The 25827-nt window shown below is 39.1% G+C and overlaps 1 protein-coding gene across 4 annotated transcripts in view; it reads left to right on the forward strand.

Annotated features, from left to right (window-relative positions):
- CUL5 (cullin 5) overlaps positions 1-25827 on the forward strand; it is a 130177-nt gene that overhangs the window by 31672 nt on the left and 72678 nt on the right. For 3 of the 4 annotated variants that reach the window (XM_005215787.4, XM_002692966.6, XM_024975725.2), the window contains one exon: positions 20446-20545. The exons of the other annotated variant lie outside the window; for it this stretch is intronic. In XM_005215787.4, coding sequence (XP_005215844.1) covers positions 20446-20545 — 100 coding nt within the window. The remainder of the gene's footprint in view (positions 1-20445; positions 20546-25827) is intronic. 4 annotated transcript variants of the gene reach the window in all.

Below are 25827 nucleotides of genomic sequence, written 5' to 3' on the forward strand. Positions count from 1 at the left end.
GAGAGGGTGTCTTAAATCTTCTACAGTCCTTAAGTCAAAGCCCTGTTCACTGAGCATATGCTTGCTTTAGTTCAGCACAGCTTGTGTTGAGGTTTAAATAGCCAGTATCAGACTATTGTCAGTTTTTAGCTTAGAGTCAGAACCAAGTAATTAGGATTTGTGAATTCAGGATTCTGAAAAAGCCAGTGACTTTTCTTCAGCAGTGGCCAAGCCAAGATGCGGCAGAGCAGATAGTTATGTTCTAAGTCCAAGTGACAAGCAAGACTTTCCTATTCCCTTTTCATTTTCTTAGTCTCAGAGTTCAAATTAATCACTCAAAAGTAATGCATATCGTGCTGGAAAATCATCAGCCTTTCCGGATTAGATATCTGACTTCACAAGAGCTCAGTAACAACTAAAAACTGCTTTTTAAAACTCCAAAGGTGTATTTCTGCTTGGAAATTTCCTTTGTTTACATGTCTCCCTTTTCTCTGAGATGGCAATAAATAAAAATAATATTGGTTTGGCCAGAAGTTCGTTTGGTTTTTCTATAAGGTTTTGCCAACAAATGTCCGTCTAGTCAAGGCTATGGTTTTTCCTGTGGTCATGTATGGATGTGAGAGTTGGACTGTGAAGAAAGCTGAGTGCCAAAGAATTGATGCTTTTGAACTGTGGTGTTGGAGAAGACTCTTGAGAGTCCCTGGGACTGCAAGGAGATCCAACTGGTCCATTCTGAAGGAGATCAGCCCTGGGATTTCTTTGGAGGGAATGATGCTAAAGCTGAAACTGCAGTACTTTGGCCACCTCATGCGAAGAGTTGACTCATTGGAAAAGACTCTGATGCTGAGAGGGATTGGGGGCAGGAGGAGAAGAGGATGACAGAGGATGAGATGGCTGGATGGCATCACTGAGTCGATGGACGTGAGTCTGAATGAACTCCGGGAGTTGGTGATGGACAGGGAGGCCTAGCGTGCTGCTATTCATGGGGTCGCAAAGAGTCGGACCCGACTGAGCGACTGAACTGAACTGAATGTCATTTGAAACAATTTTGTTAAGATTGTATTATAACAGCTGTCATTATCAGTGTGCATTTTAAAACACACTTATCAAAATTGATGAATTTTTATATATCCATTTTATTATTGAAGAAGAAGAAAAAACAACATTTTTGGCATATTGTGCTTTATTATTTCAAGAAATGTAAAAATGCAACTGAAACCCTAAAAAGGATTTGTGCATTATATTGAGAAGGTTTTGTGACTGATCCAACATGTCAGAAGTGGCTGGCAAAGTTTCATGCTGGAGATTTCTCCCTGGATGATGGTCCATGCTTGGGTAGGCCAGTTGAAGTTGATAGTACTCAAATCAGACATTAATTGAGAACAGTCATGCTGTATGATGACGGAGATAGCTGACATACTCAGAATACCCAAATGAAGCATTGAAAATCATTTGCCCCAGCTTGGTTTATGTTAATAACTTTGATGTTTGGGTTCCACATAAGTTGAGCAAAAAAACCTTTTTTTTTTTAAACCATATTTCCACATGCAATTCTCTACTTAAATGTAACAAAAATGTTCCATTTTTAAAACAAACTGTGATGGGCAATGAAAAGTGAATAGTGTACAATAATGTGGAATGGAAGAGATCATGGGGCAAAAGAAATAAACCACCACCAACCACACCAAAGGCAGATCTTCATCCAAGAAGGTGATTTTGTATATATGGTGAGATTGGAAGAGAGTTTTCTATTATGAGCTCCTTCAGGAAAACCAAATGATTTAATTCCAACAGGTATTGCTCCCAATGAGACTAAAAAGCAGCACTTTATGAAAAGCATTCAGAATTAGTCAACAGAGAACTAATAATCTTCCATCAGTATAATGCAAGACAGCATGCTTGATGACTGAACAAAAATTGTTACAGCTTGGCTGAAAAGTTCAGATTCACCTGCCGTATTCATCAGACATTGCACCTGTGGATGTCCATTTACTTTGTTGTTTTTGTTTTCTGCTGTGCCATGTAGCTTGTGGGATCTTAGTTTCCTGACCAGGGACTGAACCCTGGCCCTCTGCTGCTGCTGCTGCTAAGTCACTTCAGTCATGTCCGACTCTGTGCGACCCCATAGACGGCAGCCCACCAGGCTCCCCTGTCCCTGGGATTCTCCAGGCAAGAACACTGGAGTGGGTTGCCATTTCCTCCTCCAGTGCATGAAAGTGAAAGTGAAGACCCTCAGCGACCCCATGGACTGCAGCCTTCCAGGCTCCTCTGCCCTCTGCAGTTAATGTGAAATCCTAACAAGTAAGACTGCCAGGAAATGCAGTGTTTTGGTCTTTACAAAGTTCTCTTAATGGAAAATATTTCAATTCTCTGAAAGACTACAAAAGGCACCTGCAGCAGTTCTTTGCTCAAAAGATAAAAAGCTTTGGGAAGATGGAGTTATGAAGTTGCCTGAAAAGGGGCGGAAGGTAGTGAAACAAAACAGTGAATACAATATTCAGTCACGTTCTTGGTAAAAATAAAAATTGCATTTTTCATTTTTACTTACATTGAAGGAACTTTTTGGCCAACCTAATAGTATCCATTATGGAGATTTATTTATTCTGTTTCTTATACTCAAACAGTTTAATTTTCTAATCCACTCACCAGCAGTGAAAAGCAAGCAAGGTATGTCTCTCTTTGTTTTGCAACTTTTCCTGATTGATATGATCCATCTAGCATTTATGAGAGTGCAAGCATATAATACTGTATATTTTTATTTCTCATACCTCCAGATGCAATAGCCACAAAATACAAATGCATCTTTTAAACTTTCCCTGCCTCTTTTTCTTATTGCATATTTATTCAAACTTCTAGCGATAAATTTAACATTTACAGTATTAACATTACAGTCGTTGGAAGTTCCTGACTGGAAAGTAGGAGGCATGGAGGGGTTGCTAAAGCAGCAGTAGTTAGGCTGAAGAAACAGCTGAAATAGTTTCCTTTCCTTTTGTTATCTAAAGCTTTCTCCAACCCTGAGACCTAATATAACTTTTAATTCCTCATGCTTGGAAGAGAGACCAACACAAGTGTTTAACAATTTTGGTCCAGCCAAAGCTTACCTTTGAGAACTTTGGGCCTTTTCTCCTGCGGTTCAGAGGTGAGAACAGAAACCAGAGGTATCACCTGTACTGTACTTTTTCTCTTCTCACTTCAGTCATCATGGCCAAAGCAGATTGAAGATTGAATGAGCCAACTCTCTTAGAGTTAGGTCTGTCATTTTCAAATTTCAAAAGTAACTTTTACCTCTCTCAACAGACAGCAACTCAGCTGCTGATTCATCGTGGGTAATTTCATAGCCATGCAAGTAACAAAGTTTCATCATCCTACCACTTCATCCTTCCTTTTCTCAAACAATGCTTTCACCATGTTTAATGAATCCCACTTCCTGACATCAGCCCTGTCAGTGGTCTTTAAGACCACTCCCAGGTTCAGTGATTGTTAGGAAGACTCATAGGACTCAGCATATAATTGTGTTCATGGCTATCATTATACAGTAAAGGGTACAAAGCAAAGTGCAACAAAGGTGCCTTTGGTAAAGGCCAGGAGAAACCAGATACAGGTTTCCAAGCATCTTCTTCTAGTGGAACATATCCTCTTAATTCCTATAGCGACTAATTGTGACAACACATATGAAATGCTGTCTACCAGGGCAGCTTCTTAAAGATTCAGTGCCCAGGGCTTTTAATAGAGATGGTTACAAAGGCAGGTTCTGCCTAAGGTGAACCAAAATCCTAGACTCCTAGACAAAAAGCAAGTGTTTGACAAAAATAAAATTTTTATGTAGCAGTTTAGGCACAGTGAGTAATTTTTATCAGGAAATGCTAAGAGCTCTTGCAAAACTCAAGTCCTGCCAGTCAAGAACTAATCTTGCAACCGTGTCTTCCTAAGGATAGTAGTTTCATACCTGGTATAATTTGTGTGTGTGTGTGTGCATGCGCACTAGTAAAATACTATATCAGTGAATTGTAGATGCATGACTGAATAATCCATACACATTAAGCTGTTCTCATTTTTTTTCTTTCCCTCATGAGAAAATAGTCTAATCTTAAATAACATAGAACTTCTTGCATTATATTAACCTATATCCATGATTTGGCCTTTTGAGAAGTTAGAATTTAGTAAGAAGCAGCTGAGACATTTAAAAACTTTATAGCATTCCTGTATATGTATATAAAAATAATTTATTTTTCTTAAATTATTTAATCAAATGTATTTTATGAACAATATATTGAATGTGTGGGTTTTTCTATTTTGTTTTGTTATTGCCACTTTGTTTGATAATTTGATTTATCATGTAGAATAATGCTTGATCTCTGTGCACTTCTGACTGGGAAAGTTAGCATAGTGTGGTGGTGTTTTCTGCTTAAACTATACATCTTAGCTGAAATAGTACTTGCTATTTAAATCCTTGATCTCCTTGGAGTTATCCAAGGCTGCTCAATATGTGTAATCCTTTTAGGTTAAAAGATTCCTATAGGGGACTTCCCTGGTGGTCCAGTGGCTAAAACTCAGCACTCCCAATGTAGGGAGCCTGGGCTTGATCCCTGGTTAGGGAACTAGATCGCGCATGCCACAACTAAAGATCACGCATGCTGCAAGGAAGATCGAAGGTCCCACATGCTGTGACTAAGACCCCTTGCAGCCTCACAAATAAATGAATATTAAAAAAAAAAAAATTCCTGTATATCTTACCATGTCATCACCAACTGTAAGACCTACATTAATTAAAACCTTTCCAAATTTTAGCCTATTTAGCCTTGTTAGTTAATAACTTTTAGGTTACTTATAATCTTTCTAAATCTGAAGTACTAAAATAATATATTTGTATTGGACTGTATTGACTGTTTTCTCATAACTTGAATCATTTTTCAGTAGAGGTGCTATTGGTATTCTGGGTCATTATAAAAGATTGTTCTGCATATTGTGACATGTTTATTATCTCTGGCTTTCAGCCTCATAAACTCTAGTAGTGGATACTTTTTGTGTACACTTCTCCCCACCCCTCATTTATTAGAACAAAAAAAAGCTCTTATTTCCAAGTGTCTGAGGGTACAGTACCATCCTCAGTTGAGAGCTGCTGCTTTAGATATATATTGTTTGGTTTGACTCTGGTTTATGACATTGAGGCCAAAATTGAAAAATATTTTTAATTTGTGAGATTTTATTTTTAATTTTTTAATTCATCTTTAAATAATTTTGAAATGTTTTTCTTGTTCCTAAGTTGGTTTTTATGATACCACTTTTTCCTGTTTTTCTCCTATCTCTTGTCTGCCTCATCCCAGTCATGTTAGCTGATTCATCCCTTTTGTGCCTCTTAAATGTTGGTTTTTTGCCGAGTTCTGCTTTTTCTTACTCTTCTATCTGAGTTCTCATGTCTATGTAAGCAATCCAGATCAGCTTCAAAGTGGAACTTCCATATCCATGTGGCCTTTGTTTCCTGCATATGTCTGTCCCTTAAGTTCTGTAAGTACTCCAGGTACAGAATGATGAAAATCTGTCATTTGTAGTCTGAAATAAAGAATCTGGAAGCTTCTGTCAACTTCCTGTTTTTTCTTTTTACTCCTTCATATTCATGATTACTAGATTTCATAGATTTTTATTATCTCTTGACTTTCTTTCCATCCCATTTGTCTTTTCCCCCCACTGTCTTGCCTAAATGATTACAGTAGTCTCCTGCCTTCTTTGTTGTTTCTATTAGTTATCTACTGCCACAAAACAAAATATATTAGCCTATGAATTATATACACTAAAAATATTGTGTACTACAAAAGCCATTTTGTAATATTGGAATGAACTATGACTTGCATGGGTAGGATAGGTTAGGGGTGGTGGAGCAAGGTTTATCTTGCAGTTTCCCAGTAACCTTTCACATCTTAAACCAGAGAGAGCAAACGGGCCAATGAGTTCCGTTTAGCCTGTGCATGCATTTTTCTCACAAAGTATGATTATCTCTTGGTGATATAAAATTATTGCCACTACTTAAAGAGATTTTACATAAAATCCGACTTTCCAGATTCTCTTACAAAAATGCATGATGTGGCAACACAGGCACCACATTCCCATGTGGGAACAATTGACTAAAGCTGACTATTGTCTAGCGAGACATGGTCCCCACTTTCCGCACAGCTTCCTACTGTCTTATGTACCTCCATTCATTTTGCCTGTGTGACCCCTACCACTGCCTTAAGGGTTTCTCAAGGAGGCTTCAGGGCTCTAGGTCCCTTACCACCAAAACAGCCTCACTTTAATTAGTTTTATATATTGGCCTCCCAAATAAGATTTCTCTGAAGATTTTCTGCTTGAGGATTTAGATTAATAATTTAGATTAATAATAAATTTTAAAATGTAACTTTTGAGCACCTGAAGGTAGAGGAAAGCCACTTTAAAATTTTCTTTAGATAGAATTTATAGGTAATCTTGGAGAAGGCAATGGCAACCCACTCCAGTACTCTTGCCTGGAAAATCCCATGGACGGAGGAGCCTGGTAGGCTGCAGTCCATGGGGTCGCTAGGAGTCGGACACGACTGAGCGACTTCACTTTCACTTTGCACTTCCATGCGTTGGAGGAGGAAATGGCCACCCACTCCAGTGTTCTTGCCTGGAGAATCCCAGTGAAGGCGGGCCCTGGTGGGCTGCCGTCTATGGGGTCGCACAGAGTTGGACACGACTGAAGTGACTTAGCAGCAGCAGCCACAAAACAAATTACCCTGAAGTGTAGCAGCTTAAAATAACAAACATTTATTATCTCACACTTTCTGAGAGTCAGGAATCTGATTGCAGCTTAATTGAGTTACTCTAACTCAGGATCTCTTACGAGGTTGCAGTCAAGCTCCAGGCAAAGATCTAGGCCTATATTCAGCTAGGAGTGGATGATCTTCTTCAAAGCTTACCCACATGAGTATTGTCAGGCTTCAGTTCCTCACTAGCTGCTCAGTTTCTCACTGTGTGGAACCCTCCATAAAGCTGCTTACTGTTGCGCAGCTTGGTTTCCCTAGAGCAGGAGTGTTCCCAAGACAGAAGTCATGGTGGTTTTTTCTTGGCTGTGCTGGGTCTTCGTTGCTGCTCAGTTTTTTTCTCTAGCTGCAGCGAGCAGGCTTCTCATTGTGGTGGCTTCTCCTTTAGCGGTGCATGCGCGCCAAGGCACTTGGGCTTCAGTAGTTGCGGTTCTTGGGCTCCAGAGCAGGGGCTCAGTAGTTGTGGCGCACTGGCTTAGTTGCTTCGTGTCATGTGGAATCTTCCTGGACAGGGATCAAACCGACGTCCTCTGCATCGTAGGGCAGATTCTTAACCACTGAACCACCAGGGAAGCCCATTTTATAAATCTTGGAAATTACAAACCATCATCTCTCTCGCTCTCTCGCTCTCTTTTAATTATAGTTGATCTACAATATTGTGCTAGTTTCAGATGTATAGCGCAGTGAATCAGTTATATGAATACATATATCCACTCTTTTTTTTTTCTTTTTAGTTCTTTTCCCTTATAGGCAATTACATAATATTGAGTAGAATTCCCTGTACTACACAGCAGGTTCTTTAGACCATCATATGTTTTGTATACTATTGATCACACAGACAAATGCTTGTACACTGTTGGAGGGAACTTTTTTGTGGGTACAGATACCAATCAGGAGACAGGGATCATTGGGGGCCATCCTCAAGACTGTGTACCTCAGAGTAAGTAGATGATGAAAGGTTTAGAAGATAGCTCAAAAAACATTCTAGTTTATATCACTAGAGAGAAGTAAAATGAGAGAGACAACTTTGAAAATGAAATAGTCAAGATAAAGATCTTTATAATAAAAAATAAAAGTTAATTAATTTAAAAATACCGAATTAGTAGAAAAATAAAAGAGTTCCCTTTGAATGTAGACCAGAATGTGGAAAATTAAATAAAAATGAAGAAATACGAGAATGTCTTTAGAATTTGGCTAACTTAGAAGAAGAAGGAAAGAGAAGAAAATGGCAGCCCACTCCAGTGTTCTGGCCCAGGAAATTCCATGGACACAGGAGCCTGGCGGGCAACAGTCCATGGGATCGAAAGTCAGACACGACTTAGCAGCTAAGCCACCACATACTTAAAAGAGGTTCCAGAAGGAGAGGACAGAGATAGTAGAGGGGAGGATATAATCCCAAAGGATAAGAAGGAAATTTCCTGGGGCTGAAATCTTGTATCTCCCTACCTAACCCTACAGATCTTCCTCCTCTTCTTATTTTTTTTTCTCCTGTTTCTTCTGTCTTTTTGACTGTTATATACACACACACACACACACACATACACACACACACATACACATATTTAAACAGCTTTACAGTGCTGTGTTAGTTTCTGCTGTACAGCAAAGTGCATCAGCCACACATATACATATATCCCCTCTTTTTTGGTTTCCTTCCCTATTAGGTCACCACAGAGCACTGAGTAGTTTCCTGTGCTATACAGTTGGTTCTCATTAGTTAGTTATTTTATAAGTAGTGTAAATATTGCCAATCCCAATCTCCCAATTCATCCCACTCCCCATCTTCATATTGAAAGTGCTAAAAAAAGTCATGCCTACACATGCCTTTAATTTCAGAATTCCAAGGATAAAGAAAATAATCTAATTCTTAGAAATTAAAAAAAAAAAAACAGTTAACCTTTCAAGCAAAACAGACTGTCTGTGCACTTCGTTGGCCAAATTGAAAGGAGGAGGTTGACACATTTTTCTTTAAATATTTAAAGGGAAGTTATTTTGAACTTAGTGTTCTTTACCTAGTCAAGTTTTCAGTTATGTTCAAGACAAGATGAACATATTTTCAGACAACTAAATATTTAGTAGAAGATTTAAGGATTCTGCAGAAATGGAACCCTTTTCTCCACTGGTATCAACACCGGCCATAAAAGAAACTGGGCTTTACTACACTAAACTGAAGGAGGTGCTCTTGAACTAGGAATCCTGACCATAAAAGTGAAAGTCGCTCAGTTGTGTCCGACTCCTTGCGACCCCATGGACTACATAGTCCATGGAATTCTTCAGGCCAGAATACTGGAGTGGGTAGCCTTTCCCTTCTCCAGGGAATCTTCCCAACCCAGGAATCGAACCTAGGTCTCCCTCATTGCAGGCGGATTCTTTACCAGCTGAGCCTCAAGGGAAGCCCAAGAATACTGGAGTGGGTAGCCTATCCCTTTTCCAGGGGATCTTCCTGACCCAGGAATCAAACTGGGGTCTCCTGCACTGCAGGTAGATTTTTTACCAGCTGAGCCACAAGGGAAGCCCAAGAATATTGGAGTGGGCAGCCTATCCCTTCTCCAGAAGATCTTCCTGACCCAGGAATCAACCGGGGTCTCCTGTATTGCAGGTGGATTCTTTACCAACTGATCTATCAGGGAAGCTCTGACCATGAAATGAATGTAAATAGAAAAAAGCAGACATTACCTATCCAAAACTATTTTAAAAAGTACATAAATTATAACATTTTAGGTGATAAAAATTGTCCCACAGAAACCAGCTATGAAGTAGAACACAAATACAGCACTTCAGATTGAGTTCTATGTTCTCACCCAACCATGTGGGGTTATAAAACAAACTTGAACTGAAAATTTAAGAGCTTAGGAGAGAAATCAACAAAAGTTGAGGAAATAATGAATTGAAAATTGAGCTCAGAAAACAAATAGAACAAGACAGAATAATATCAGAAATCAATCATCTTAGTAGATGGAGAAAAGACATAGGATCTTTCCAAAATGAAATATAAAAAATGAAAATATTATTCTTTAAACTGGTAAAGATCATCTATAAGTCTCTTAGCAGCTATATCCCAATAATAGTATGTTGGAAGCATTCAATTTAAAATTGGGACCAAGTATCTGTTTACACACCTCATTTCAGTTTCTGGTAGGTTTAGAAATTTGTTGCCTTAGAATTATAAGTAGTATGCTTATATTTTATATGTGGTTATATCTCACTTTTTATCCTCAATCCTACATATTTTTATTCCATATAGATATTAAGGAGTTGATCCATTTTATAGGTCTTTTCACATAATCAAGCTATAAAAATTACTTTGATACGATTTATCAAAATATATTAGAACCAACTGTGCAATACAAATTCATAGCCTTCAATTCATATATTACACAGAAAATGCTAAAAGTGCACAGTCTAAGTTTTTATTTCAAGAAATGTGGAAAAAAACGACAAACTAAACTTAAAGAAAGTAGAAGGAAGGAAAGACAAAAGACAAAATTAATGAAATACAAAATAATTGTAAATAGAGAAAAGAAAAAAGGGAAAAATTAGTTATTCAGAAAAAATAATATTCCTTTTTTGTTTTCTTTTTGGTCTCCAGTTTATTTTGTTCTTTGGTTTCTTAGTTCTTTTATTAGATTCTTAGTTTTTAAATTCTTTTCAACATTTTTCTTTACAATCAAAGCTTTCAAGTCATATTTTTTTCTTTAGTTCAGTTGCTTAGTTGTGTCCGACTGTTTGCAACCCCATGAACTGCAGCACACTAGGCCTCCCTGTCCATCACCATCTCCTAGAGTTTACTCAGACTCATGTCCATTGAGTTAGTGATGCCATCCAACCATCTCATCCTCTGTCGTCCCCTTCTCCTCCTACCTTCAGTCTTTCCCAGCATCAGGTCTTTTCAGATGAGTCGGCTCTTTGCATCACGTGGCCAAAGTATTGGAGTTTCAGCTGCAGCATCAGTCCTTCCATTGAATATTCAGGACTGATTTCCTTTAGGATGGACTGGTTGGATCTCCTTATAGTCCAGGGAACTCTCAAAAGTCTTCTCTGACACCACAGTTCAAAAGCATCAATTCTTCGGTGCTCAGCTTTCTTTATAGTCCAACTCTCAAATCCATACATGACTACTGGAAAAACCATAGCTTTGACTAGACAGACCTTTGTTGGTAAAGTAATATCTCTGCTTTTTAATATGCTGTCTAGGTTGGTCATAACTTTTTTCCCATGGAGCAAGTGTCTTTAATTAATTTCATGGCTGCAGTCATCATCTACAAATCTACAGTGATTTTAGAGCCCAAGAAAATAAAGTCAGCCACTGTTTCCTCTGTTTCTCCATCTATTTGCCATGAAGTGATGGGACCAGATGCCATGATCTTAGATTTCTGAATGTTGAGCTTTAAGCCAACTTTTTCACTCTCCTCTTTCACTTTCATGAAGAAGCTCTTTAGTTCTTCTTCACTTTCTGCTATAAGAGTGGTGTCATCTGCATATCTGAGGTTATTTGTATTTCTCCCAGCAATCTTGATTCCAGCTTGTGCTTCTTCCAGCCCAGCATTTCTCATGATGTACTCTGCATATAAGTTAAATAAGCAGGGTGACAGTATACAGCCTTGATGTACTCGTTTTCCTATTTGGAACCAGTCTGTTGTTCCATGTCCAGTTCTAACTGTTGCTTCCTGACCTGAATACAGATTTCTCAAGAGGCAGGTCAGGTGGTCTGGTATTCCCATCTCTTTCAGAATTTTCCACAGTTTATTGTGATCCACACAGTCAAAGGCTTTGGCATAGTCTTTCCCATTCAACTGTTTTTCTCTATTTCTTTGCATTGATCTCTGAGGAAGGCTTTCTTGTCTCTTCTTGCTATTCTTTGGAACTCTGCATTCAAATGGGTATATCTTTCCTTTTCTCCTTTGCCTTTTGCTTCTCTTCTATTCACAGCTACTTGTAAGGCCTCCTCAGACAACCATTTTGCCTTTTTGCATTTCTTTTCCCTGGGGATGATCTTGATCCCTGCCTCCTGTATTCTTTTCTTAATACTACTTTTATGGTCACCATAGGTTTTGTGGTATGAAATGTTTTTCTTTTTCTTTCTTGGTTGTTAGTAACTTTTGTTTTTTCTTTAATCCATGCATTATCTAGGAACTGAAATTTCCATATAGTGAAGTTTTAATTTAGTTATTTATGGATTATAATCAGTGAAACAGCCTATAAAATTATTTTTAAAAAATTTTGTGTGTTTGCCTGAGCTCTTAGGAAAAATTTATCTTTTTGTGAGTTGCAAGAATCTCTGCCTAGTAAGTCATAGACATTAACTTTTTTATTTTTTGGTCGTGCCCCTTGGTTTATGGGATTTAAGTTCCCCAGCCAGGGATTGAACCCAAGGCTTCAATAGTGAGAGCATGGAGACTGCCAGGGAATTCCTCGATAATTCCTGTGTGTCTTTAATTTTTTTCTTCTAGATTTTATTTTATTTATTTTTTAAATTTTATTTTTAAACTTTACAATATTGTATTGGTTCTGCCATATATCAAAATGAATCTGCCACAGGCATACATGTGTTCCCCATCCTGAACCCTCCTCCCTCCTCCCTCCCCATACCATCCCTCTGGGTCGTCCCAGTGCACCAGCCCCAAGCATCCAGTATCGTGCATCGAACCTGGACTGGCGACTCGTTTCATATATGATATTATACATATTTCAATGCCATTCTCCCAAATCATCTCACCCTCTCCCTCTGCCACAGAGTCCAAAAGACTGTTCTATACATCAGTGTCTCCTTTGCTGTCTCGTATACAGGGTTATTGTTACCATCTTTCTAAATTCCATATATATGCATTAGTATACTGTATTGGTGTTTTTCTTTCTGGCTTACTTCACTCTGTATAATAGGCTCCAGTTTCATCCACCGCATTAGAACTGACTCAAATGTATTCTTTTTAATGGCTGAGTAATACTCCGTTGTGTATATGTACCACAGCTTTCTTATCCATTCATCCGCTGATGGACATCTAGGTTGCTTCCATGTCCTGGCTATTATAAACAGTGCTGCGATGAACATTGGGGTACACGTGTCTCTTTCCTTTCTGGTTTCCTCAGTGTGTATGCCAAGCAGTGGGATTGCTGGATCGTAAGGTTGAGAGAGTCTCTGGCAGACACTGTTGATTGGCTAGGCCTTACTCCTTTGCCTTGTGTTCCTCCTACTATGGAGGCTGGATAATTTAATATTCACTTCTTGCTGCTAAGGTGGCTGGGTACATTACACATTCTGGCAAATACACCTATCAGAGGGCATCTAGGAACTTTTTTGCTTTCCAGATGAATTTAACTGATGTGCCTGGCACCCTCTTCCCTTTCCGCCTTTGACCAGTCGTAGGTGAACATGCTAAAGTGACAAAACTGTAGAGAAAGGTCTTAATGAGTCTCTGAACAAAACACCAGCCTTTTCCTACTTCTAAACTTCTTGTTACATAAGAAAAAGAATCTAGTAATCTAAGCCATTGTTGATTGAGCCTAATGTTTTCATCCTCCTGATATAAGGATGTTTTAAAGTATTCAAATATGTCAAGTTTTTACATTTCTATTTGTTTTGCATTTTACTATGTATATTTTTGGTGTAAATAAATGGACATACATTAATAAATGATGCTTTTTTAATCATTACATGATGTTCCTATCACTAATCCTTGTAACTTTAAATTCTTCTTTGGATGATGCTAATATTGCCACTCTGCTTTCTTTCAGTTTATACTTGCCTAGCATCTCTTAAGCCATTAACTTTTCTTTTTTTTGGTAAAATTGTATGTTGCATAAAATTTATCATTTTAGCCTTTTTCAAGTGTATGATTCAGTGGCATTGAGTTCATTCATAATGTTGTACAAACACCAACACTCTCCATTTTTAGAACATTCACATCTCAAGCAGAGGCTCTGTACCAATTAAATAATACCTGTACCTCTTTCCCCCAGCCTTTGGTAACCTTCATTCTGCTTTTTGTCTCTGAATTTATCTATTCTAGGTACCTCACAAAGTAGAATCATAGTATCTGTCCTTTTGAAAGGTATATTCTCTTCTATTGGGATGGTTTATTTAGGTTTAATATTATAACTGATATACTTTTTATTCCTTCTATAATTTACCACTTTTTAAATACTATTGTTTCTTCATTTTTCCTTTTCCTTTTTTTGTTAATCTGAAAGTTTACTTCCATGAGTGGTTCCTTTCTGCTTTTCACTCTTAATCAGAAGTATATGGTATTGGACCTTCCCTCATGGTTAGGAGTCCATGCTTTCACTACAAAAGGTGCCAGTTCAAGTGCCGGTTCAATATGATCCCACATGTCCTGCCATGTGGCAAAAAAGAAAAGTAGTATATGGTACTACTGTTAATTAAAAGCAGCATACCTATTTTTTGCATCACGGTCACAGTATTTCTCTTTTCTTCTTAACCTGCTGCTGCTGCTAAGTCACTTCAGTCGTGTCCGACTCTGTGCGACCCCATAGACGGCAGCCCACCGGGCTCCCCCGTCCCTGGAATTCTCCAGGCAAGAACACTGGAGTGGGTTGCCATTTCCTTCTCCAATGCATGAAAGTAAAAAGTGAAAGTGAAATCGCTCAGTCGTGTCTGACCCTCAGCGACGCCATGGACTGCAGCCTACCAGGCTCCTCCGTCCATGGGATTTTCCAGGCAAGAGTACTGGAGTGGGTTGCCATTGCCTTCTCCATCTTTTTAACCTAAAGAAGTTGAAACCTTTGAAATACTTCTTACCTCTTGCTTCTTTTGTCATCCTTTCTGTCTCTCCACTTAAACCTTAAAAAAAGTTTTTACTTCATCATTCTCCCATTTCCCAGCTCCTTGACTTTTTTAATATACTTAAGTATTTAAAAACAATTTCCTTTACTTTTAAAAAAATATTTAGTTTTTGGTTGCTTTGGGTCTTTGTTGCTGTGCATGAGCTTTCTCTAGTTGCGGTGAGCACAGGATACTTTGTCGTGGTGCGGTGGCTTCTCTTGTTGTGGAGCATGGGCTCTAGGCATGCACGCTCGTTAGTTACAGATCAAGGGATCATTAGTTGTGGGTTGTGAGCTCTAGAGAACAGGCTCAGTGGTTGTGGCACATGGACTTTGTTGCTCCACGGCAAGTGGGATCTTCTCAAGTCAAGGATTGAACCGGAGTCTCCTGCATTGGCAGGCGGATTCTTAACCATTGGACCACTTGGGAAGTCCACCAGGTCCCTTTTTAAAAGCACTTTGATTATCTGTTCCAAGACGGTGTGTTCTTATTCATTCAGACTTAATTTCAGATGTTTATTGCTCATCCATAATTCCTTCCCTTTTATGTTGAAGTACCACTTGATGTAACAGACGAACCAGAACTAATGCACTTTCATGGGTAAATATCAGAAACACGTTGAGTAAAAAAAATTATTTGAAAATATTATTTGATATATTTCTGTAATCAGAAACCCTCATAGTGTGTTGTAAAACTTGAAAACCTAAAACAGCAAATTCAGACTTAGTTACTTTTGGGGAGGAATGAGAGAGTAGGATTAGAGAGAGGAACATAAAGGGCTTTAAGGGTATTATCATATACTTTTCAAGAATTGGATTAGCCAAAAATTCTTCTGGGTTTTTCCATAATATCTTACAGAAAAAAACCCAATGAACTTCTTGGCCAGCACAATATATATTATATTCCTCAAAATGTGTATGAGAATTGGCCAGGAGCCTCAACATGTTCTGTCGTGTGGTGGTGAGAAGTATTGTGTTTCAAACAGGAAAGAGTGTATTGCCGATCTTCTTCCATGATATAACAACATACAGAAGTACCTGGAAGTTGAGGAAAGGGAGCTGGAGAAGACATGTGGATCACAAGTTTGGCTCTTTCTTGGGTACCCAGTGCCACACCATTCTCTCTTGCCCTTATGAGACTCAAGTCACATTTGAGCCTTTCCAGCATGTGCCACAGTGGGTCTGAGTAAGCAGGGATACTAAGGTAGTCCTATTTTAGAGAGCTAGGGGACTCCGCTGACGAGTGACTTGTGCTCCAGAACGCTTCAAAACTTTCTTTACAAAATTTTCTTGAAACTGTAGTCTTAAGACTCTTGCTACTCAACCTTCTTTCTTCCTAGTCTTTCCCACAGGGCTCAGACTGGCATTGTGGGCTTCTCTCTCGCCCAGCTTCATGTAACTCACTTCCCATTGTCCCTCACAAACATTGCACGTGTGCTCAGTCACTCGGTCGTGTCCTACTCTTTGTGACCCCCATGGACTGTAGCCACTTCTGTCCATGGTAGTGTCCAGGCCAGAATACTGGAGTGAATTGCGATTTCTTTCTCCAGGGGATACTCCCAAGCCAGGGATCAAATCTGTCTCCTGCATTGGTAGGTGAATTGTTTACCACTGAGCCACCAGGGAACCCCTCACATGCATTACCTTCAATAAATCTTTTGCCATGTCTGATCCCAGCTGTTTCTCAGAAGACCTAAACTAATACATAGGTCAGTATGTGTAAAGTCCTTGGCAGTCAATACATGCAAGTTTGTGTTACAGTAAATTAAGTAAGAGAAGATGGTAATTTTGACTGTGGTAGTGGTGATGGATGGAAATGTCCAAATTGCACAGACACTTAGGTGATGGATACAATAAGACTGAATGAATAAAAAAAAGTTTGCCCAGTTTCTTGCTTCACACTTGACATGCACATTGAGTGGTTAATAGTTCACTGTGTACACCCTAGTGATCTACAGTTCTTTACTCACATTGTGACTTTTTCATAAAATGGCCTTCCTTCACCCTCTTTACACGTTTGTCTGGCAAAATCCCACTTGTTCTTTGAGATAAACTTAGAAATCATCTCTTCCAGGGAGTCTGCCCCTTTTCTCTTTACCTCTCATTTCCACCCTTTCCTTTTCCTTGGGTTCCTAAACCATCTTATGTTTATAGGCTTAGAAGTTGTAAACTTATTGAAATATAATCAATTTATATTTGTATCAGTTTTTTCTTTTAAACTCTAGATTTCTTTAGCCATGAGGTGAGATTGCAGAGGTATTACAGAGGTCAGTTAACTATTTTGTACTTTATTCAAAGAACAATAGTAAACCATTGGAAGATTTTAAATATAGAGGTGGACATGCTTGCTAAGCCACTTCAGTGTGTCTGACTCTTTGTGACCCCATGAACTGTAGCTTGACAGGCTCCTCTGTCCATGAAATTTTCCAGGCAAGAATACTGGAATGAGTTGCCATTTCCTCCTCCAGGGGATCTTCCTGACCCAGGAATCAAACCCCAAGTCTCTTAAGTCTCCTACATTGGCAGGCAGGTTCTTTACCTCTGGCACCTCCTGGAAAGCCACAAATACAGAGGCAATAAGATGTAATTTGAATTTTATGAAGGTCATTTTAGCTACTGTTGGACTGTTGGATGGTTTGGAGAGGTGCAAGAGTAAATTAAGAGAAAACAGTTTGATGTGAGCTCTGGAGCCCAGTTGCCTGTGTTCACTATATACTAGCTGTGTAATCTTGGGAATGTTACATAACCTTTCTTTGCCTCAGTTTCCCCATCTCTAAGATAGCAATAAAATTGTACTATATCAGAGTTGCTGTGAAAGTTGAGTTAAAATAGCTTAGAATAGTATTTAGCATATAGTAAGCAGTTGGGAAATAGATGGGGAAACAGTGGAAATAGTGGCAGACTTTATTTTGGGGGGCTCCAAAATCACTGCAGATGGTGATTGCAGCCATGAAATTAAAAGACGCTTATTCCTTGGAAGGAAAGTTATAACCAACCTAGATAGCATATTAAAAAGCTGAGACATTACTTTGCCAACAAAGGTCCGCCTAGTCAAGGCTATGGTTTTTCCTGTGGTCATGTATGGATGTGAGAGTTGGACTGTGAAGAAAGCTGAGCACTGAAGAATTGATGCTTTTGAACTGTGGTGTTGGAGAAGACTCTTGAGAGTCCCATGGACTACAAGGAGAGCCAACCAGTCCATTCTAAAGGAGATCAGTCCTAGGTGTTCTTTGGAAGGAATGATGTTAAAGCTGAAACTCCAGTACCTTGGCCACATCATGTGAAGAGTTGACTCATTGGAAAAGAGTCTGATGCTGGGAGGGATTGGGGGCAGGAGGAGAAGGGGACGACAGAGGATGAGATGGCTGGATGGCATCACTGACTCGATGGACATGAGTTTGAGTGAACTCCGGGAGTTGGTGATGGACAGGGAGGCCTGGCATGCTGCAATTCATGGGATTGCAAGTGAGAAGGCAATGGCACCCCACTCCAGTACTTTTGCCTGGAAAATCCCATGGATGGAGGAGCCTGGTAGGCTGCAGTCCATGGGGTCGCTAGAGTCCGACACGACTGAGCGACTTCCCTTTCACTTTTAACTTAACTGAATTAAAGTCAGTGTACCTTTCCCACGGAAAAGGAAATGGCAACCCACTCCAGTGTTCTTGCCTGGAGAATCCCAGGGACGGGGGAGCCTGGTGGACTGCCGTCTATGGGGTCGCACAGAGTCGGACATGACTGAAGCAACTTAGCAGCAGCAGCAAGTCGGACACGACTGAGTGACTGAACTGAACTGAAGCAGTTGGAGGGCTTTCCCTGGTGGTTCAGATGATAAAGAATCTGCCTGCAATGCAGGAGACCTGTGTTCTATCCCTGGGTCGGGACTATCCCCTGGAAAAGGGAATGGCAACCCACTCGAGTATTCTTGCCTGGAAATCCCATGGACAGAGGAGCCTGGCAGGCCCCAATCCATGAAATTGCAAAGAACCTGACACAGCTGAGCAGCTGACACACAAGCAGTTGGATGAGGCTTCTCAGGTGGTGCTAGTGGTAAAAAAAAAAAAACCTGTCTGCCCGTGCAGGAGATGGAAGAGACGTGGGTTCGATCCTTGGGTTGGGAAGATCCCTTGGAGGAGGGCATGGCAACCCACTCCAGTGTTCTTGCCTGGAGAGTTCCATGGAAGAGGAGCCTGACTGGCTATAGTCCATAGCGTCGCAAAGAGTCAGACATGACTGAAGCGATTTAGTACAGCATGAGCAGTTGGATGTTACCTATTATGTTGTTATTTAACAAGTATTTATGTGCTTAACTACATCTACTCTGGACCAGATACCACTATTAAGCTGAATTCAACAAATGATGAAAACAAGTTCAAATTAATATATAGGTGAAACTTTGGGTTATGATTATGCCCCTAAGAATCTGAATATAAAACCAACTATTTGGCCATTATTATATGTTAGAGTTCTAGAGATAATTTTTTTGGCCTTTTTTTTTTAATCATAATGTAGATTTTAAAATGTATATAGGGCTCTATAAAGTACTGGGGAACATTTTTTGAGTAAGAGAATCCCCAGTATAAGACTATATTCCCTGGTGGCTCAGCTGGTAAAGAACCTGCCTGCCAATGCAGGAGACACAAGAGACTGAGGTTCAGTCCCTGGGTGGAGAAGATCCCCTGAAGAAGGAAATGGCAACTTTTCCAGGCAATTTTTGCCTGGAAAATTCTGCAGAGGAGACTGTGGGGCCCCAGTCCATGGGGTTGCAAAGAGTCAGACTCGACTAAGTGCTTGTGTGTGATTGCTTTACTGTAACTGTTTTACAGTGTTGTGTTTCTGCTGTACAGTAATGTGAATCAGCACCCATACACACAGTATGAGACTCTAGCTTTTAGTATGTTTCCCTGCTCTACTATGTAGTAATTAAAAAACTCATTCTGTGAACATGTATTAATATTAAATATGTTTCTATAATGAATGACCTTTTGGGTAAAATATGTCAGCTTTAGAGTTTAAAGAGCTTTTGTTTCTGTTTATTTTGTTGTTTAGTCGCTAAGTCATGTTTGACTCTTTTGCGACCCCACAGACTATAGCCCATCAGGCTCTTGTGTCCATGGGATTTCTCAGGCAAAAATACTGAAGTGGGTTGCCATTTCCTTCTCCAGGGGAATCTTCCCAACACAGTGATCAGACACAGGCAGATTCTTTCCACCAAGCTGCCAGAGAAGCCCACTATTTGTTTTTTTTATTTGAATCAATTATAGTTTTTTTTTTTCCCCAAAAAAAAGTTAAGTTTTGTATTTTGTTGTATTAGAAAGTTGAAATAGTCACTCTTTTCTTTCTTTTTTTCTTCTTAATTTTTTTAGATTTATCTTTTAAATGGACTGTAATTGCTTTACAATGTTGTGTTAGTTTCTGCTGTATAGTAACGAGAATCAGCAGTGAGTATATGTGTATTGTAAATAAAGGAGACACAGTGATAACTGCTGTGTAAATGTGATGAATATTTGGGAGAAATTTGGAGTTTTGTTGTAATAGTATTTAAATTACTAACTTTCTAAAAACGGATAGTTTATATGTATATATATATTGTGTTATATGTTAAAGAATTTATATTTGTCTTTGCACAAGAAAATTTTGGTAGTATTTAACTTTGGAAGTCTGATTAGGAGATGCTTTTGTAATTTATAAATTTAATCAATAAAGTGGCAAAGATTTAAGGAAAACTGTAACAAAGAAAATAAAAATAGAAGCAAGTGTACCTGTATGAGAAAGCTTACAAAGAATGCTTTGTTCATATGAATGGATTCAAGCACCCTTAGCATGATCCACGGAAACCGTATTGAAACAAAACAGTTTTGTGTTTGTTCTTGTTCCAGTGTTAATGTTTGTTTACCTGCTTTATTTTTTGCAGGGATGTACATGCAGTCTGTCTCTGGGATGATAAAGGCCCAGCAAAAATTCATCAGGCTTTGAAAGAAGATATTCTTGAGTTTATTAAGCAAGCACAGGCAGTAAGTTTTGTATCTATATATTGTTTAAGACTTTACTCAGTATCATCCTGAAGTAATTTTAAAATATCACATAAACTTTTGACACACTTGCTAGTTAAAATTTTTTAATGAAATGATAGTCATTTATTGTTGTCTCCTCCCACAGTGGCATTTCTTTCAAACGAATATTTAGTTACCTCAATTAAAAGATGCCATAAAGAATTTCATTCTTGTACATTCTTAAGAATCCCCCTACCATTATTATTGGCCACACATCAGTCCACATAAATCTTTTCTTTTCTCACAATTAATACCTGTTTTCAGGCTGAAAGTAGTTTTTTTCGATTCTGAATAATTGTCTGACTGTATAATTCTTGGACTGTCCTTTGCATTGCTCCTGATGAGCTGAAATTCAGTACTCTTGGGTTGGTACTGTGTACACATGTTTAATATTAAAATGAAGGCAGAGCTCATTTAGGTATTTGTTTGTTTTGTCTTTACTGACACTTTTTGTCTTTTGGGAAAAATTAATGCAGAGGTAAAGTGTTATTTCAGATCAACTCTGGCATCACTGATGCATTGTTTATCACTTTGAAGAAGGCCTAAGAACATAAGGTTAATTTCCTTTCTATAAAATAAAGTTTGAAAAATAGAGTTAGAATTTCTTATTCTTTATTTGAATTCTTGCATCATTATCTTGTACAACATTAGTAAAAGTCTGTTAGAAATTTTGTTGAATATTAATGTGTTAGCAGTTGGAAATTAAAAATGAATATATGACTTGAAGGAAGATACTGAAATTGAATATATGATTGGTATATATTTAATTCTGATGACATAAGGATGATGTCACATTGGATATTACTTACAAAATGAAATGTCTTGTTCTTGATACCATTAATCCTGCCATGTTAATCAGTGATTTTTTAAAAATTAGAGTTTTATAAGAAAATTATAAGAAAATTATCTTTTAATGAAAATAAATCATCTCAATTTTTCTAAAAAAATTAAATCTTTCAAATCATAATTTAATCAAAACATACATTTTTCTAGAACTGTTTAAGGAAAAATGGTTTCTTCTTGCATTGGAAAGCATATCAGCTTATCTGTTAATGACTTTTGATGAAGATAAATCATGTTTATTTCAAATCAATAGAGTATTATTCTTTAGTTTCTGGAAATGGGCTCAGAAGGAATCATCTTAGAAATATTTAGAAATATATTCCATACTAGAAAACAAAATATATTAAGTGTTTCACTGTAACTTGATCTGAAACAGTTTGGAATGTAGGCCTTAGCAAGAACTTGAAGCTAGGATTTAGCGCCAGTAATTCAGAGCTGTTAAATTTCAGGACCAGCAGTGCCAAACATAAGTATATAATTTTAAAACATTTTCAAAACTTTTAAGAAGATACAGCTTTGTGAGTTTAGTAAACTCAATTACTAGACTAATTGAGCTTATCTTGTTGCTGCTGCTGCTAAGTCACTTCAGTCATGTCCAACTCTGTGCGACCCCATAGACGGTAGCCCACCAGGCTCCCCCATCCCTGGGATTCTCCAAGCAAGAATACTGGAGTGGGTTGCCGTTTCCTTCTCCAATGCATGAAAGTGAAAAGTGAAAGTGAAGTCACTCAGTCGTGTCCGACTCTTCAGGACCCCATGGACTGCAGCCTACCAGGCTTCTCTGTCCATGGGATTTTCCAGGCAAGAGTACTAGAGTGGGGTGCCATCGCCTTCTCCGGCTTATCTTGTTCAGTTCAGTTCAGTTCAGTTGCTCAGTTGTATCTGACTCTTTTTGACCCCATGAATCGCAGCACGCCAGGCCTCCCTGTCCATCACCAACTCCCAGAGTTCACTCAGACTCACGTCCATCGAGTCAGTGATGCCATCCAGCCATCTCATCCTCTGTCGTCCCCTTCTCCTCCTGCCCCCAATCCCTCCCAGCATCAGACTCTTTTCCAGTGAGTCAACTCTTCGCATGAAGTGGCCAAAGTACTGCAGTTTCAGCTTTAGCATCATTCCTTCCAAAGAAATCCCAGGGCTGATCTCCTTCAGAATGGACCGGTTGGATCTCCTTGCAGTCCCAGGGACTCTCAAGAGTCTTCTCCAAAACCACAGTTCAAAAGCATCAATTCTTCGGTGCTCAGCTTTCTTTACAGTCCAACTCTCACATCCATACATGACCACAGGAAAAACCATAGCCTTGACTAGACGGACCTTTGTTGGCAAAGTAATATCTCTGCTTTTTAATATGCTGTCTATGTTGGTCATAACTTCCCTTCCAAGGAGTAAGTGTCTTTTAGTTTCACGGTTGCAGTCACCATCTGCAGTGATTTTGGAGCCCCCCAAAATAAAGTCTGACACTGTTTCCACTGTTTCCGCATCGATGTCCCATGAAGTGATGGGACCGGATGCCATGATCTTCGTTTTCTGAATGTTGAGCTTTAAGCCAACTTTTTCACTCCTCACTTTCACTTTCATTAAGAGGCTTTTTAGTTCCTTTTCACTTTCTGCCATAAGGATGGTGTCATCTGCATATCTGAGGTTATTGATATTTCTCCCATCAGTCTTGATTCCAGCTTGTGCTTCTTCCAGCCCAGTGTTTCTCATGATGTACTCTGCATATAAGTTAAATAAGCAGGGTGACAATATACAGCCTTGATGTACTCGTTTTCCTATTTGGAACCAGTCTGTTGTTCCATGTCCAGTTCTAACTGTTGCTTCCTGACCTGAATACAGATTTCTCAAAAGGCAGGTCAGGTGGTCTGGTATTTCCATCTCTTGAAAATTTTCCACAGTTTATTGTGATCCACACAGTCAAAGGTTTTGGCATAGTCAATAAAGCAGAAATAGATATTTTTCTGGAACTCTCTTGCTTTTTCAGTGATCCAGTGGATGTTGGCAATTTGATCTCTGGTTCCTCTGCCTTTTCTAAAACCAGCTTGAACATCAGGAAGTTCATGGTTCACGTATTACTGAAGACTGGCTTGGAGAATTTTGAGCATGACTTTACTAGCATATAAGATGAGTGCAATTGTGCGGTAGTTTGAGCATTCTTTGGCATTGCCTTTCTTTGGGATTGGAAGGAAAACTGATCTTTTCCAGTCCTGTGGCCACTGCTGAGTTTTCCAAATTGGCTGGCATATTGAGTGCAGCACTTTCACAGCATCATCTTTCAGGATTTGAAATAGCTCAACTGGAATTCCATCACCTCCACTAGCTTTGTTCGTGGTGATGCTTTCTAAGGCCCACCTGACTTCACATTCCAGGGTGTCTGGCTCTAGGTCAGTGATCACATCATCATGATTATCTGGGTCGTGAAGATCTTTTTTGTACAGTTCTTCTGTGTATTCTTGCCACCTCTTCTTAATGTCTTCTGCTTTTGTTAGGTCCATAGCATTTCTGTCCTTTATCGAGCTCATCTTTGCATGAAATGTTCCCTTGGTATCTCTAATTTTCTTGAAGAGATCTCTAGTCTTTCCCATTCTCTTGTTTTCCTCTATTTCTTTGGCTTATCTTGTTGCTGCTGCTGCTGCTAAGTCGCTTCAGTCATGTCCGACTCTGTTCGACCCCATAGACAGCAGCCCACCAGGCTGCCCCGTCCCTGGGATTCTCCAGGCAAGAACACTGGAGTGGGTTGCCATTTCCTTCTCCGATGCATGAAAGTGAAAAGTGAAAGTGAAGTCACTCAATCGTGTCCGACTCTTAGCGACCTCATGGACTGCAGCCTACCAGGCTCCTCCGTCCATGGGATTTTCCAGGCAAGAGTACTGGAGTGGGGTGCCATTGCCTTCTCTGCTTATCTTGTTAGGAAGGACCAAATCTCCCAAATGGGACAGGTAGTGAGCCTTAAAATGTTTATTATAGCATTATTTTAAATGACAAAAAAAGGAAGTAAAAATAAATGTGCACTGCTTAGAAAGTTATTAGGATATTGAATTTTTTTCTTTTTTAAAGATTAACATAACTCTTGTATTTGTACGTAATTCTGTGACTTAGCATTTTGGGCTAGACTCACCTGAGTTTGCCTAAGCTTATTAATGTGGCAGCAATAAGGTGGTGGATCTGCAGGGACTGGATGGTCTAAGAGAGCTTTTTTCATATTTCTGGTGTTTAGCACTGTACTGGCTTCCTTCTGGGGCTTTTCCCCCTCATGTGGTTTCTTGTTCTCGAGGAAACCAGTCTTTGTGGTGATAGTGGAGTCTTGCAAACCTCTTGAGATCTTGGCTCAGAAGTATCAGAGTCACATCTGCAGCATTCTGTTGGTCATAGTTAATCACAGGACCTGCTAAAGTCCAGTGGAGAAATAGATTAGGATCTTTTTTAAAAAAAATTGAGATAAATTTGCATACCAGAAAATTCCTTTTAAAACGTGTATAATTTTGTGTGTTTTAGTATATTCATTAGGTTATATAACTATTGCCTAATTTTAGAATATTTTTATCAGCCCAGATTGGAGAAGGAAATGGTAACCCACTCCAGTATTCTTGCCTGGAGAATTCCATGAACAGAAAAGCATAGTGGGCTACAGTCTGTGGGGTCACAAAGAGTCCGGCAAGACTGAGTGACTAACACATACATCAGCCCAGATATTAATAGAAACTCTGAACCCATTAGCAGTTACGCCCCCATAAACTCCCCCTTGCCTTTGGCAAGCAGTAATCTACTTTCTGTTCCTGTGGATTTATTTATCCTAGATATTTCCTATAAATGGAATCCTATAATATTTGTCCTTTGATGACTGGCATCTTTCACTTGGAGTAATGTTTTTCAAGTTTCATCTATGTTGTACCATTTAGCACTATTTCATTCCTTCTTATGGGTGAGTAATACTCCATTGTATGAAAGTGAAAGTGTTAGTCACTTAGTTGTGTGTCTGACTCTTTGTGATCCCATGGACTGGATGGAGCCCACCAGGTTCCTCTGTCCATGGCATTCTCCAAGCAAGAATACTGGAGTGGGTTGCCATTTCCTTCTACAGGGGATCTTCCCAACCCAGGGATTGCATCCAGGTCTCCCACGTTGCAGGCAGACTCTTTACCAACTGAGTCACCGGGAAAGACCTATTCCATTGTATGTGCTGTATTTTGTTTACCTATTTGTCATTGATAGACATTGGCATGTTACTGCTTTTTGTCTATTTTGAGTAATGGTGCTGTGAACAAATATTTGTGTACAAGTTTTGTTTTAGATATAATTGACATATAACATTATGTTAGTTTCAGGTATACAACATAGTTATTTGATATTTGTATATTTTGTAAAATGATATGTACATATTGCAAAATGATCACCACAATAAG

The sequence above is a fragment of the Bos taurus genome, chromosome 15 (genome assembly GCF_002263795.3).
Source record: "Bos taurus isolate L1 Dominette 01449 registration number 42190680 breed Hereford chromosome 15, ARS-UCD2.0, whole genome shotgun sequence".
NCBI lineage: Eukaryota > Metazoa > Chordata > Mammalia > Artiodactyla > Bovidae > Bos > Bos taurus.